Source organism: Columba livia, chromosome Z (genome assembly GCF_036013475.1).
Source record: "Columba livia isolate bColLiv1 breed racing homer chromosome Z, bColLiv1.pat.W.v2, whole genome shotgun sequence".
In the NCBI taxonomy this organism is placed as follows: Eukaryota; Metazoa; Chordata; class Aves; order Columbiformes; family Columbidae; genus Columba; species Columba livia.
Window position 1 is genome coordinate 8261780 of NC_088642.1, and position 14714 is coordinate 8276493.

The window sequence follows — 14714 nt, forward strand, 5'->3', positions numbered from 1 at the left end:
CAGCTCCATATTGCTAACCAGTTTAATTATTAGTGCTAGCGGGCTGTAGTCTCAGGCTTGCATTTCACTGAGCTGTTCAGGATCAATACTGAGCCTTGACAGAGTTAATATTACCAGCTTCCATTTGCTGCTGCTATTTACTCAGAATGTGAAGCTCCTAATTTACACACACACAGCTACATACACGCACACACGCACACAGAGCAGTCAATCCAACAGAAAACTTGAGGCTGGTGCCCTTATCTTAGGAGACAGTCAGGCGAGCCACAACTCCCACAAAGTTATTCCCAGTCTGCAATGTTTTCCATCTGCCAGAAACCAATATGTGACACACATTGCTTGTGAGCTACTTATTTTGGGTAAAACCCATAAGGCTTAAATTCCACCTAAAATGAGATTTAAGCAGATTGTCTAAGTGCCGGATAGCAACCAGTTCCCATACACTTCAATCCTACCCGACCCGTTACACGAAGTCCCACCAGGCATCCCTGTGGTGAGTCCTCTGGGTACTTCAGTGCAAGCACTGCTCTGAGAAGGTAGGTCCCATTCTCCAACCTGAATGTCACCACAGTCCAGCCACAGACAGAAAGCAGCCTGAGCCTTTCCGGAAGCCACGGGTGATGTCCTGAGCCACGGGGCTGCAGAAATGCCCCCTACGTGAGTCACGCAGGGGTAGGCATGGTGGCTGGACCATGCAACCAGGTAGCAGAAGAGGTGGAATTGAGGCATTTCCCTGTCTGAAGGTGAATGTAGGATAAGATGGGAGGGGAAGAAGCCCTCCCATACCCCAGTGTGTAAAGCTGATCTGTGTGCGGCCAGCAGTGCAGGAATCCTCAGATGAAGAAGCTGAAGTGGATCGCGTTCAGCAAACCAGCAGGACCCACAGGGTCTGCACTGATGCTCTCTGGACAACCTCTTTTCTCACCCGCCCGCCCCCACTTTATATTTTCTCCGTTCAGCAGTTGTCTACTTCAGTAACTCAGAAAGATTTCCCACAGCACCAGAAGTTCCACAAGAGGAGTCTTAACACTCTCTGCAATTACAACCTCAGGCCCTGACTCTGCATTCTTCTCTAAGCTGACAAGACAGTCAGAGCAGCACTTTCAGCTCTGTAATCTGGACACAGGGAAAGAAAAAACATTTGAACACATGTATCTCCCTGTTCAGCACAGGTTATATATCTCTCTGTGTGTCAAAATCCCTTCAAAGTCCAGATCTGCTCCTGTCAAAGCCACACCATTGTTCTGAGGAGGGTGGCATGACTTGTATCCTCAGCTAATGAGGTCCTGGAGTCAGCTTTGTTGAAAACAGGAGGGAAGAAGACTATATTCACATTTGCTATTGTGTACAGAAGCCATCCTGTTGAACACACAAACAGAAGGGCCAAAATATTAGGATCTCTGCTATCACCTTACCACCATATACCAGTAAAAGCTGAGTTGTCACTTGTCTGACTACCTCAAAACTTACTGGAAGCAGTAGGAGGGATCCCATTAGCATCTTAGGCATTAAACAAGATAAATATTTGCTGCTTCCTTCATTCCCACCTTTATCCAGCTCCACCGATCCATCAGGTTCCTCATCACAGGGGTGAATTTCACCTGAAGAGAGTGAAGCCTTTGACATGACAGCAACACTGCAGCCAAAAATCCTGCTCTAAATTCAATGGTTGACTGGAGCTGGAAAGCTTTTGTATATTTGCTAATCAGCATCTTCTTTTTAGAGGCAGAAAGTACAAAAGAATCTCTGCAAATAATTAAACACCCTAATTCTGGATTATCTCTGATTAATGAAGAGGAAGGCACAGTATCTCAGGAGCCTGGGAATGCTGGGCTGCGATTATGTCATAATTGATCCCTATTGTTTCCAGCTGAAGTTTATCTATCTCATTTTCTCGTGATTGTCTCCTCTCAGCTCCTTATAAATTAGATCCAACTATTAGCAACAATTGTTATGTTTTTCCCTGAAATACAGTCTGAGCATAGTGTTGAGGGGGTAATATAAAGTGAAGGCTCCTAACTGTACTCTAATTTCATATGTGTGTATTATTTTTAGAATGGGCTATCACTGCTTTCTTCAGTCTCACTTCTGTCAGTCTGCAGGAATGATTCTGAGGACCTTTGGGGCTCATTCTTCTACCTTGCAAGTGGGGTGTTCTAATGATGCAGTTTTCAGCCTGCACTGCATGGTTCATAAGGGTGTGTGGACCTTATAAAGATTCTGCAAAGGGGATAAAGGCAAGCCTCCCCATTGTCAGAACTGGTGTCCCCTGTGCAGTGATCTGCACCCCTTTAAGGAAACAGCTAGGGCTTTGCAAATTGATTAAAAGCTCAAAAGTCTTTGGTAGTAATAGAAGGGAATGGAAGCCAGAACTTCTCAGATCTCTCCCAATCTGTTCCAAAAAACGCCTTAGCATATGGAAATTACTCTTCCTCTCTCTGAGTCAGTGTGCTTGTAGCTAAGAGTGTTAGCAATGTTTTCCCCTACTCTGGTGGTGCATGTGACCCTTTGAAGTGTTGATCATTTCTGCACTCCAGCACATATTCATAAATGCACCTTTCTGCCCTAAACCCTTATGTAAAAGTGTGTGGGATTTTTCACATGGCAATGCAATGCAGGCCAGGCAACCACTCCCTACATTTCTCTGATGTCCAGAGGAGAACACCTGTAAAGTCACTGACCCTGCAGGTGTGAAAGACCAAGATTCATATTTCGGTTGTGGTAAGATGGCAAACAACACAGGCAGATCTCTTTCATCCCAGCTTCTTCATCAGAAGCTGTCTTATGCTTTCTCAGACCACGGCTGCTTGGAGCCCAGACAAGCTCTGAGCAGTCTATCATGGAGCTCTCTATTGGACAGTGATATGATAAGGTAGCTGTGTTTTGAAGTAACCTGAATAACCTCTGTGCAGTTGACATTTGGTTGCTTGTAACAAGCATGTGTAGCTTTCTTAGAGACTTCCTTACTGTTTCTCATAACACAAAGAAAAGGAAATTAATTTTCACCCAATAAATTGTAAAACTGTGAACTATTCTGCCATGGGCAGCTCTGGAGGTCAAAACATAAGAGGACTCAAAATGTAGTTGTTAAGTTTGGGTTCATCAGTGCCTGCTACAAGCAGGGTGTGAATTCTGGATGCAGCTTCACTTTCAGAGGTGCTCAGGCTGATGAGGACTGGACTTTGAGAAAGAATAACCGAGGGCACATTTTTGTACTTTCTCTTCCAGCATCTTTATTTGCCAATTCTGAGGACACAGTACCCAGCTAGATGGACTTTCATGGTACCTATGCAACCTTTCTTATGTTCGTTTTCCTCTTCCAGGGTGTGCATTTGTGAAATACTCTTCACACGCGGAGGCCCAAGCAGCCATCAATGCCCTGCACGGCAGCCAGACAATGCCGGTGAGTAGCTCTGTGACACGGGCAAGTCAGGATCAGGCCAGCCTTCTGCTGCCCTGTGGGCTGATGGGATAATTTATCTGTGCTCTGCAACCCATCTTCCAGGAAGGATGGATCACAGCTCAGGCATGCAGGGCCCTGGGTGTGCTTAACTCATCAGTGGAAAGGCCAGGATGACACTGTCATTGCACCCAGGTGCAGAGCCCCAAGGGGTCCTGTTTTCTGTCACCAGCAGCTTAGATGACTTGAAAAAAAAAAGACATACAGTTCACAGGAGCCAAAAACATTGGGTCAAACTCACCATGAGAGTAACCTTTCAAGTTTCAGAGACATAAAACAAGCAGAAATTTGTGTCTAAGGGCTTCTTTGTTTTTCCTCCACAAAGAGTCCCTGCCTCTAGATTAAGAATAAAGAACTTTTGTCAGCATTCAGCAGAGAGCAGCATGTTCACCTGATGGTACTAGAAGCCAGAGACAATTCACACGGTGAGGAGCATAAATATGATCCCCTACATCCAACTTTTGAAAGACAGACCAACTACTAGATCTTCTAGGAAACACTGGAAGGATCATTCCACTTGGACAAATATCTAGTAATATGGGGTTTCAAGCCTACTAGTTGAGGAAAGTAGAAATTGAATTGTGTTTTTTATGCAAAATAGTATTTATACACCATCACACAGACCCAGAAGAAGATGAGGCATTCCACTGCCAGAAAGGAAAGACAATCTAGTCTAGCATGTTTTGGTATATTATTTGGTATATTATTTTTATTACTAATTATTCACAGTGTAAATCATGAAAGGCTAAGAAGCATGCCAACAACTTGGAAAGGATACAGGAAAGCTCAATAAAAATATTTAAGAGTGTAAAATCTTCCTTTCAGTAAGAGATTCTAATGTAAATTCATGAATTTGTCCAAATAAGTTTAAAGTAGGACTGGCAGATTGTCTCTAGGTCTTTGCAGGGATGAAAATGGAAAACTCTTTACAGGGGAAGAGGTTTCTTAAAGTAGCAAATCATCAAGATCTCGTTTTTGGAACCCTGTCTTAGAAAAATAAGACTAAAAATAGTGCGTATTTACCAGTGATGCTATTGAATAAAATCTCCTTACAGATGGGGGTCTCCACTATTACAGTACTTTTAGAAGTCTCTTCCTAAAAGACTCCTTCTAACAAAACTAGATGCTGGGCTTGATGCTGACATCCTGTACTGATGCTTTCCTGAGACTGGTCAAAGCAGTACTTTTAATGACTTTCTTTCATATTTTGACCCAAAGTGACAACATGTATAAACTGAAATCAGGAATTGCAGTTCCACAGGCTGTGATACCACAAAAATATGTGACAGAAAGCCAGTTTCTGTCCCAAAAAAGCTTGCAAACTCAGGTGACAGAGGTGAGAGAGAAGTGAGAGAAAGCAGACAAAACCAAAAGAGAGTTGAGGTTTTTATCTAGATCTACTGTACCCAAAATATCCTTATCTTTCCCCAGCCCTTATCCTTCCTATTTTCAGCACAATTTAGATAAGAAAAAATACTCATGTCTTGACCACTTGGGAGCAAATTTCTGTTCCATCCTGCTCATATCAACTGAACTTAAGACGTGCAAAGAATGAAGAATTTGGCCATTTCATCAGTCAGGATTTTATTCTCCCTGTTGACTTATTTGACTTCTAGAAATGTTCTTGAATAACCAAATCTGGGCATCTGAGAAAGTGTCACATTTTAACCCTTCCTAGATGTTCATCCCAGATTCACAATTGCATTTCCACGGCTTGACTAGTTTCCATGAACTGGTTGAATCTCAGCAGCAGTCTATGTACCAACTCTTAGTTCACAGGAACAGCAAGTGGAAAATAATGAATTTCGCCCTCTTCGTTATAAGCTAAGTTACGTAGCATTTCCTTGCATCTCCCATGAGCTATGAGCAGGTACATGGGCTACCATAGCTCAGCAGACTAGCAAGGACTGCTCAAGTGACCACCACTTGATCAAGACATTGTCCTCAAAACGCTTAACGCGCTGAGATGAGATGGGCCAAATCCTGCAGGTGATCTTTGTTCCCGTTCTCATTTTCATGGTGCTTCAAGGTGTGCAGCTTCTTTCAGGGCTTGGATGTTCACAGAGAAATGCAGCCACCTCGTGGTGAGATGGCGATGTAGCCCTCGTCCTTGGAAAGGAGGAGTGCACTGCTGCCATCTTTCTTCAGTCCCCCCTCCCATTTCTCTCACCATTAGGACTAGCCTCATTTGTCCGGCTGCGATGCCAACTCAAAGTTGTTCCTGTGGTTCAGCCAATTTAAACGTCTCTTGCCTTGTCCTCGTGTACTACCAACGGGGCATCCATCATCATTCTTGTCAGGTCTCGAGCCATTCGTTCCTGCGGCAGACTCCTGTTTCTCCACAGCTGTCAGGATTATTGCTCTACTGTGACTTCCTGTTCACACAACATATGTTGCCTAATAGTTTCAAAAGGCAACTTTCTTTTATGAAAGTTTTTGTCCTTTATTTTTTTTAGATTTTTTTATTAACCTTTCCTTGGACAGGTGCCTGACCGTCACTCGTCACAAGCCCACTTCTCTGTGCAAGGCCCCTTGTTTCTCCTAAGGGTCCATCAAACAGGTCTACAACTTTCCAGTTTTCACACAATCAATTGCTTTGAGAAATAACTTTCCCAAAATCCCTTACTTTTGAGGAGGCCAGAAGTTCTTTCTGTATCTACCTGCCAAGAGAGCTTTTTTGAGTCTTTTCAAATCTCCTTTCCTATCACTTCATCAGCTTTAGGGTAGTGTTTTACTTGACCTTCATGTCCTCATTTATGAGAGATCATAATTTTTGTGTACTTTTACATGTATTTATAATGATTATATGCCCTACTCCTTCAGCTTTGATTACTCTGTCCTCTCCTGTCTCTCTTTCCCATGCATATGGAGTCAAAAACTGTTCTCTCCCTTTGTTTCTCTTCTCTTCCTCAAGCGAGCCTTGTCCCTAGCAGCCCTACCCACCAACACAATTTCAGCTACTATTGCTATAGTGATAGCTTGCAGATCTAACTTTTCCACTGCAGAACTGACTCCTGTCCAAACTAAAAAATCATGTCCTGTCATCCCAGCATCTCCTGGTGGATGTCTAGCTGTCAGATCAAGCTCATTATGTATAAAACAGAGCTCTTGAACTTTTCCTTCCAAACTCTGTCTCCTCTTCTCCTCCGTCTCTGTTCTCAGTCACTGTGGAAAACATTATCATCCTACCTGCCAGTCATGCTCTTACCTAGGGATCATCTTCAGCTTGGTTGTCTCCTTCTCTCCATGTCTTCATATCCAGGCAACTGCCAAATGTTGGAGAGTCATTCTGCACAACACATATAACATATCTAAGATACAGCCTTGTCCATCCACCCATGCAGAATAAACTCTCCTCCACACTTTATCACACATACCTGAATCACTGTAGCCTCTATCCTACCCAGAAAGTACACAGACTTAAAATCTATACTACTGTTTCACCTTTTTCACCATCTCACCCACCACGGCATCTCAGAACTTCTTTTGTTATGAATTAATTCCTGGAAGGGGTAGCACAGTGTTTTTATCTACATTTTCTGCACAGACATGAGAAGAAGTGAGAGTGTAACTAATTTGATCTAGCTTTAACAGTCTAAATTTTTGTAATCTACTCTAAACATCTTCTAGAATTCCTACAAAAAGGAGAGAGAGAGACATTTCTAGAGATTTGTGCGTTCTTCCCTTTATCTGTCTATGCTAGAATGGGCAAAATCACCTTCTGGGCACGTCTGTCCCTTTCATTAATTATAATGGAGATTTCCATAACAATATTAGACTGAATACCTGAGGTGGGACTCGTCTCACCTAATTTGAGACATCCAGAAGCTAAGGAACTATGTCTGAGGTTGTCATCTAAGTGTTTGTCATCTAAGTTTCTATTATAATCAACAGAGAGAAACAGATACTTCTGGAGGAATTTTATTTTACACAAATAGATTTTGAAACCTGTCAAACCAAAACCCGAATAGAAGTGTGCTTTTTAGCTAATTTTAGGTGTCAGATTCTTATGGTCTGCCAGTTCCAAAATAGTGGTTCTTCACCTGGAGTGCAACTTATAATGAAAAAGGACGCATATCACTCAAAAATAAAAGGTAAAAATGCTTGCTGCCTGCAGATGTCTCAGAATCTGCAATTGCCTTCGCTCACCGGTGATGCACCCTTGACATCCTGACATCCTTACACTGCACTTGTCGCTACCACAGTAATGCCACTGAAACTAAAGATCCAGGATGACTCTACCCCAGCTGGTGCTGGCCATCTACCAGTCAGATATTAGAAGTGTTCACTTGGCCTTTTGTCTGATGGTGATTCCTCCCACATAACTCAGACATGTATTGTAAGATTGCTTGACTGAACCATGGAGGCATCTGCCTCCCTGCTGAGCATGCAAGGAGCTGCATTGAGTGTGCCCCTTAGAGTGGACATCTAGCTTCACATCCAGCGCAAGGGGAGCTCGATCCTGTTCTCATATTTGCTGCCCAAATAAAGCAATTTAGCATTCAGGAACCAGGCATCCCACATCTAAGTCCACTGACTCCTAGTCCATTACATGTAACATGAATTTGCCTAACAGAGTGATGTTCAACACTTTGTTCACTCTATATCTTTCATTAATTAATGACATTTAAGGTCATTAAGACCTCCAGAAGGCTCTAAGTTAGCTTCCCCCATCACGTGGGCCAAGTCCTCTTTTGTTTTACTATAAAAGTCTTCATCAGCTTGGCCAAACCACATGTCTTCTGCATCCAGGCAATAGCATCCTAAGTCTATCTATGCCTGGCTGAACATCTTCCTTGAAAGTTACTTTTTCAGGTGGAATCTTTGGTTTTGTGAAAAGAAAAGAAAATGTGAGACTTGGATACAAGCACTGAACAGATGTCTGTCTTTCAGAGAAAGATTCAATGTAGTTGAACTTCAAAAAAGAAAAACCACATAGTCCTACAACCCCAAACTTTGTTAACTTCAGAGCTTTCATTTTAACAATTTCTGTGCAGCTCTTGTCTACACAAATGACAAAAACAGCTTAAAATCTCTGCCTAGGAGCCACCTATACCAAAGTACGCAATTATTGATCAATGTCATTTGGTGGCAGACTGATTAGTTCTCTGATTGTTGTATTTGCCATTTTTTTTTATTAATCAAGAAAATATGAATGATACAACACCTTAAACAAGCTTGACTTTCAACCTTCATCTACCATGTTGCTTGGAAGTCCACCCACAGCACCAAAGTTCCCAACCTAACACAATTAGTAGTCAGATTAAGGGATTCTTTTCTTGCCTTCACAATGTGCTATCTACCCTCTTATACAGTAAGAGGGTAGTCATTAATTGAGATAGAGGATTTTATTACTTATTTAGTTTGCTGAGTGAGAGTGACTTAAATATGAGACTATAAAAAACTGCCCTGAGAAACAAGTTTCATTGTCAATACGTCATGTTCAGTGGAACTCTTTCAAATTCAGGGCAAATGGGGCACTGGTTCTCATCTCCCTGGCTTTGGTTGCTCATGTACCCCATTAAAGAAACCAACCCCAGCTCATGTTTATGACTGCTATTATTATTGCTGTGCATTCCTACAGTGCAGTTACGACTTTGCAAAGCACTGTAAAGTTGCCTTCAGACACAATCCCATTACAGAAACTGGCTGAGCAGCTGTTCTCACCCCCTGTCAACACAGCAGAGGAATATTTAGGTGAATTAGGGATGGAAGGGAAAGCAGTGAGAGTCTGTGGAAGGAGTTCTGAGCAGGTGGAGGGAAGAAGGAAAATAGGTCTTTGTGGGAATGATGAAGTTGTAGCCCGGGTGCCTCGCTCACGGAGCGGCGGGGAAGCGGCTGTTATTATGTGTGCACGCTGGCACCAAAGCGCTGAGTCGGCAGAAACTCCCTGGGAGGAGCAGCGTGGCGGCTCCGGTGAGTGGGGGGCCACAATGCCGTAGATCAGCTGAGGTATTTTTAACAATTATTTTGATATAAACAGCTCTGAACTTGAGGAGCTCCGTGTAAATGGGAAGCAGTGGGGCTTGTAATTAGATTTGTGTACACTTTCATAAATTGCTGGGAAACATCAAAGCCGTGATAGAAGGCTGTGGTGCACTTTATTTCCTTCTTCTGTTCTTCTGTTAATTGAATGGTTGATGTGTGGATAGGAAGTGTTGGCTTCGCAGAGTACTATTTACAGACCCGCTGACAGCTGCACTGTGAAAATTAACAGGAACAGAGCAGCCTCTGTCACAGCCCTTCCCATGAGGGACTTGCTTCAAATTGGATCATTTCTTTCATAGGAGAAACTTTCCTCGTCTCTCCTCCCTTCTTCGAAAATACGCACACACATCCAGCTGCACGTTCCCCTTCTCCCTTCAGACTCGTGGCAGCTCCAAAGGAGGGTTTGTCATTTCCACAAAGTTGAGGGAGCTCGACTGCAGATCAAAACTGGTAGTGTATTCCTCTTCCAGCAAGACTCATCTTCAGGAAGTGAACCAGATCTGTGAGCCAGGTGTGTGGATCCACAGCTTCACCTTTGCTGGTCTCACTTCAATGGGATCATGCTCTTCACTCTCTTAGAAACTGTAACAGTTTCACTCTCAGACTCCTACTGTTGGAAATGTGGTTATAGTTGGTCTTCCATGGAAATGCTGTGTGTTAAACACCACGCAAATCTCTTACAGGAAAGTTTCCACATTCAGCAGCTTGCCAACTAAAGGCCAGAGTTGACCTGGCTGAATTACGTCAATGTGTTTGACAAAATACAAAATTTCATGGTCATCTGTAATCTTATCATCTACACTTCTCTTACAGTTGATGGAGAGAGACTAGCCCCTCAGAGAGACATCTCTCTGTCCTAAGTAATTGATGGTTTAGAACAGATACCCAAAATGCTGCAGTTAGGTCATCTGAATGTCCCTCTAAGGGACAAGACACAAGAGATAAGCAAAAGAAGCAGCAATACTATGTCTGGCAATATGCTGGTCTTATACACAGTCAGTATATTCAGCCAGTTCATAAACAAAGTCACAGCAATTGTTCCTGGTCCCAGCAGAGAAGTAGCAACCAGTAGATACTTGAGCATCTAAATCTTAATTTTTATTTAAGTCTGGAAAACATAGAATTAAGAAGGTCACACTTGAAGCCATCAGTCCACCACCTCTCTTCCCAAGAGTGTCTTCAAAATATCAAGGTAACATAAACAGGACCGTAGACAAACCTGTAGTACAAATAGATAGCAATTAAACAGACCATGATTCAGAGTATCAATTAACTCACAAAATTTACTCTCATTTAGATTCCAGCATGGGCTCAAGTCCTCAGTTAATAAAAGCTGCCTTGTGACAGTCAGTAGAGAGCTTGAGAGTCACTGACCCCCTCAGGCTGTCAGGGCAAATAGGAAATGGGAAAGTCATTAGACTTCAGTACTACATGAACACAGAAATGTAAAGGGGGTTTTTTTTCAAAGGTAAAAGGTGAAAGTTGATGAAAGTGCAGCGTCTAAGTGTCCCTCACATCTAACAGCTGAGTTTGCCTTAAAGTTACTTGCCCAAAGTCACAAAAATTAGGGTGAAGTGGGGTATCATCAGTGCAAGTCTATCTGCTCATATTGATGCAGAAGTCTGAGGCCTCATTTTACTATTTTTGATGTTGAGAAGCTGATAGAAGACAATGGAGATGCCAGCTAGGACACATTTTCTTCCTCTTCTCTATTGATCTTCTGCTCTCTTAAGAACATGCACTCCATGCCATGTCTTTCTACAACAGGCAGACTGGCTTCTTTAACTCAAGGCAAGACATAGCACACCCATTTCATCTATTAAAATATAATAATATGTTAGGAACCCCTTCATAACTCAGCAGCAGCAGGCCTGGCCCTCCTTCGAATAATGAATTATTTTTTCTGAATATGCTACTCCATCTATAAAGTCATGTGTTGTTCTTTGGGATGAAAGAAGCAATGGATTTGTAACACTTAGCTGTTAATTTGCAGTCACTTCTTCCATCAAAATCCAACAGCTCTTGATAACTCAGACCCGCTTTCCTTTGAGCAGGGTGTCCTGAATGGAGGGGAACTAAAGACCCATAGACCATCCTACCCCACTGCTGCCTCCAAGACATCTGATTCTACAGCCTTTGGGCCAACAGTTTCCCAGTATTACCATAATTTCCCTCAATTCTTTCTATTAAAAAAAAAAAAATCATAGGGCCGTGTTCCCTGACTCCCCCTCATTCCATAAATGAACTAATAAATCACGTTTCTGGGTCCCAGAGTAGAAATCCAGGCAGTCAAGGGGTGTGAGTCATATTGGTGCCGAAGGTGCATTCTCTAGTCACATCTCCATAGCCACACAGGCATCTGGCAGGACAGCAAGAGACTCAGGGGATGTGACCAGCTTTATTTGCTGTCTTCCACAGGCTACCTCGCTCCCTCCAAACCATGGCATTCATTGTCTCCAAATGGGATAAGAGGGGTAACTGCTCATGAGCCACATAGACTCGCTCTAGACAAAAATGGATTTATTTGTACCATAATGTCTCCTTACAGGTCCAAGGGGAGCTGGGAACTAAATCAACAGCTGTGGGGTGGCTAGGGAAAAGTGAGAGTGGAACTGTGCCACTGCTGAGCATTGCCCAAGTCCTGAGGCCGACAGCAGCCCCTGTGAGGTTCATTGCACTTAAAACTTGTCCCATCTGAATGAGATTAGGACTTGCATGGCCTGAAATCATCCACAGGCACCGACATTTCTGGTATATCAGACACACGGATCAGCCTCTAGCCCAGGAGGCATAAAATCCTCTGTGCCTAGCAGAGCAGTTCCCAGCCTGCTGGAAGAAGCTCCACTGGGCATCACCACCTTCGTCTGATAATCACAGAATTGTAGAATCATAGAACTGTTTTGGTGGAAGGGACCTTAAAAAGTCACTTAGTCTAAACCCGCTTTCATCAAGCAGGAACATCTTCAACTAGATCAGGTTGCTTAAAGCCCCAACCAGCCTGGCCTTGAATGTCTCTGGGGATGGGGCATCCACCACCTCTATGGGCAACCTGGGCCAGTGTTTTACCATCCTTATTGTATTGAACCTCATGAGGGTTAGTGTTAGGATTGGGAAGTATTCTTCTCACTGCAGAGAAGAATGAAGATGTCAGCATTAGGTTGGACCAGATGATCCTGGAGTTCATTTCCTACATGCTATTCTGTGATTCTATGATTCTCTAATTAATTAATGACCCTGCAGTTGTACACTGCTTGGAGATCTTTAATTTACATATGCTGCAAAAATGCAGATCCTTCTTACTATCACAGTCAAGCAATGTGCTTTAGACCATGATAGCCTAGAGTCATACAGCATGACAGTGATCTGGGATGCCCAGTCATGTGCAGCATGTTTGCAACTCAGTGCTGCGGAAATGTTCTTTTATGTCACGTGCACAGTTGAAATGTATCTCCCCAGCTTGCTAGTCCTTCCTCAACATCTGTTTCTTTATGAGTCATCTCAAGTTGTTCATGTCTTCATCCTGAAGAGCCAAGGAAGAGCGGAGCTCCTACAAGCAGAGTCCTGAAGCATCAGGAGCACCATACCTGAGTGTGGTGCTGCCTTGCTGGGACAATAGACAATTCACTCCATGGCTCTGGAATTATTCCACTTCTTTTATTTTCATCTTTGTCTATTTAACTATAAGGAGATATTATTCAGATACCAGCTTTCATGGGGCTCTATGATACAGCCACCAAACATTCTCTGAACAGTAGTAATAGTTTATAAAAATATGACATCAAGTCATTATTTGTTGCTCTAAGAATGTGTTCTTGAAAATTATACTTTTAGTAAATACAGAACTAAACATACTTTATCTTCCAAAATATATTCCTCTTATTGGGAAAAGGGAAATCTGTAACATTTTCTTTTGAATTCTGGACTTTAAGTTTTTCTTCAAATAGCCAAAAAAAAATTTAAAAAAAAAAAATATTTATTTTTTTCACATTCCTAAATAGCAGGTAAGAATTTCCAGTCTACCAGAATAACAACACTTTCCACTTCATAGTGCATTAAGGAAGGCAAAAGATTCTGAGAGAACTTTTATCATCCATAGGCTGAGCTAGAAACTGCAGAGCTGCTTGAAGAACTCTGCTTTGAAGTTTAGGTTGTTTAGATATCTGGCTTTGATTTGAGGGGCATACTAATACCCAGATTGTATATCAAGTTCTTTCTAATTAGAATCGGGTACAATGCCATTAGGAGTGGCATTGACTCTCTTGCCCTGTGGAAAGCAATGACTTCAGCTCAGAGAGACACCTGCAAAGTGTTGTATGGCAAGTAAAACCTAAATCAAGTTTCCATTCCAAATAAATTACAGCTCCAGAGACCTGTGAGCAGCTCCTGTACCTGCAGCAGCTCCTTCTGCTTAGACACTGCATGAAGAATCCTCTCTACTGAGGGAGCAGCATCATCAAAGGGTCTGTCACTCCAGCCCTGGAGGAATGCCTCCTGTCCCTGCTCCCTCTCTGTCACTCTCATCTCAAGTGTGTCTAAACCAGGTCTCAGGACTGTATAGTGGAAATCGCTCCTAGTGACTGCCATCCTGCTCATCTTCCAGATGAGACATGAAATTGAAGCCCTGAGTACAGAAAAACATAGCGTACTTCACAAGAGGGGAGGGATGTTAGTTCTCATCTTCTGGCCATCTTCCAGCATGGTTAATTACATTTCTACCCAACCAAAATTCCCTCTGGTCTACAGTTTTAATTGCACAGTAGTTTCTTACTTGCTTGTCTAAAATCTCAGGTTGGGGTCACACCCCCATTGACTAATTCAGCAGCCCTATTTTCAGTAGAGATACACAGGCATTAAAAAAAAAAAATAAAAAAAATCTGGTTTTGTTTTCAAAATTAGGAGGCATCATAATATGTGGCTTGATCAGGCAAAGCCCAGAGAAATCCTCTTTTGGCTTTCAGGCCCTAACGTCAAGGATGCTTCTGTGGAAATACTGCCCTGACTGTATTGCTGAGTATCAGCATCCTCCCAGCTCTGCTTTGCAGCTGCAAAGGGAGTGCCCAGGAAAAATTTTCAACACAGGCAACCGCATTGACATGGTGACACTTAGGAAGGTAGTCTGATTGCCCAAATGAGAAGTATCCAGCAGCACCTATTCTTTTAGGCATCTTGCATGCTGTATATAGCTGACATTTTCGAAAGTACTTAAAATAGGATCTGCACCTTCGGGTCTCTTATACTCAAGAGCATTTGTTACTGGAAGTTTCAT

At 42.7% G+C, this 14714-nt stretch overlaps 1 protein-coding gene across 15 annotated transcripts in view; it reads left to right on the plus strand.

Annotated features, from left to right (window-relative positions):
• CELF4 (CUGBP Elav-like family member 4) overlaps nucleotides 1–14714 on the plus strand; it is a 713325-nt gene that overhangs the window by 610873 nt on the left and 87738 nt on the right. For all 15 annotated transcript variants that reach the window (XR_010469177.1, XR_010469178.1, XM_065046935.1 and 12 more), the window contains exon 5: nucleotides 3324–3403. Coding sequence is in view for 13 of the 15 variants with exons in the window: in XM_065046935.1 (XP_064903007.1) it covers nucleotides 3324–3403 (80 nt within the window). In the remaining 2 variants the exon portion in view is untranslated. The remainder of the gene's footprint in view (nucleotides 1–3323; nucleotides 3404–14714) is intronic.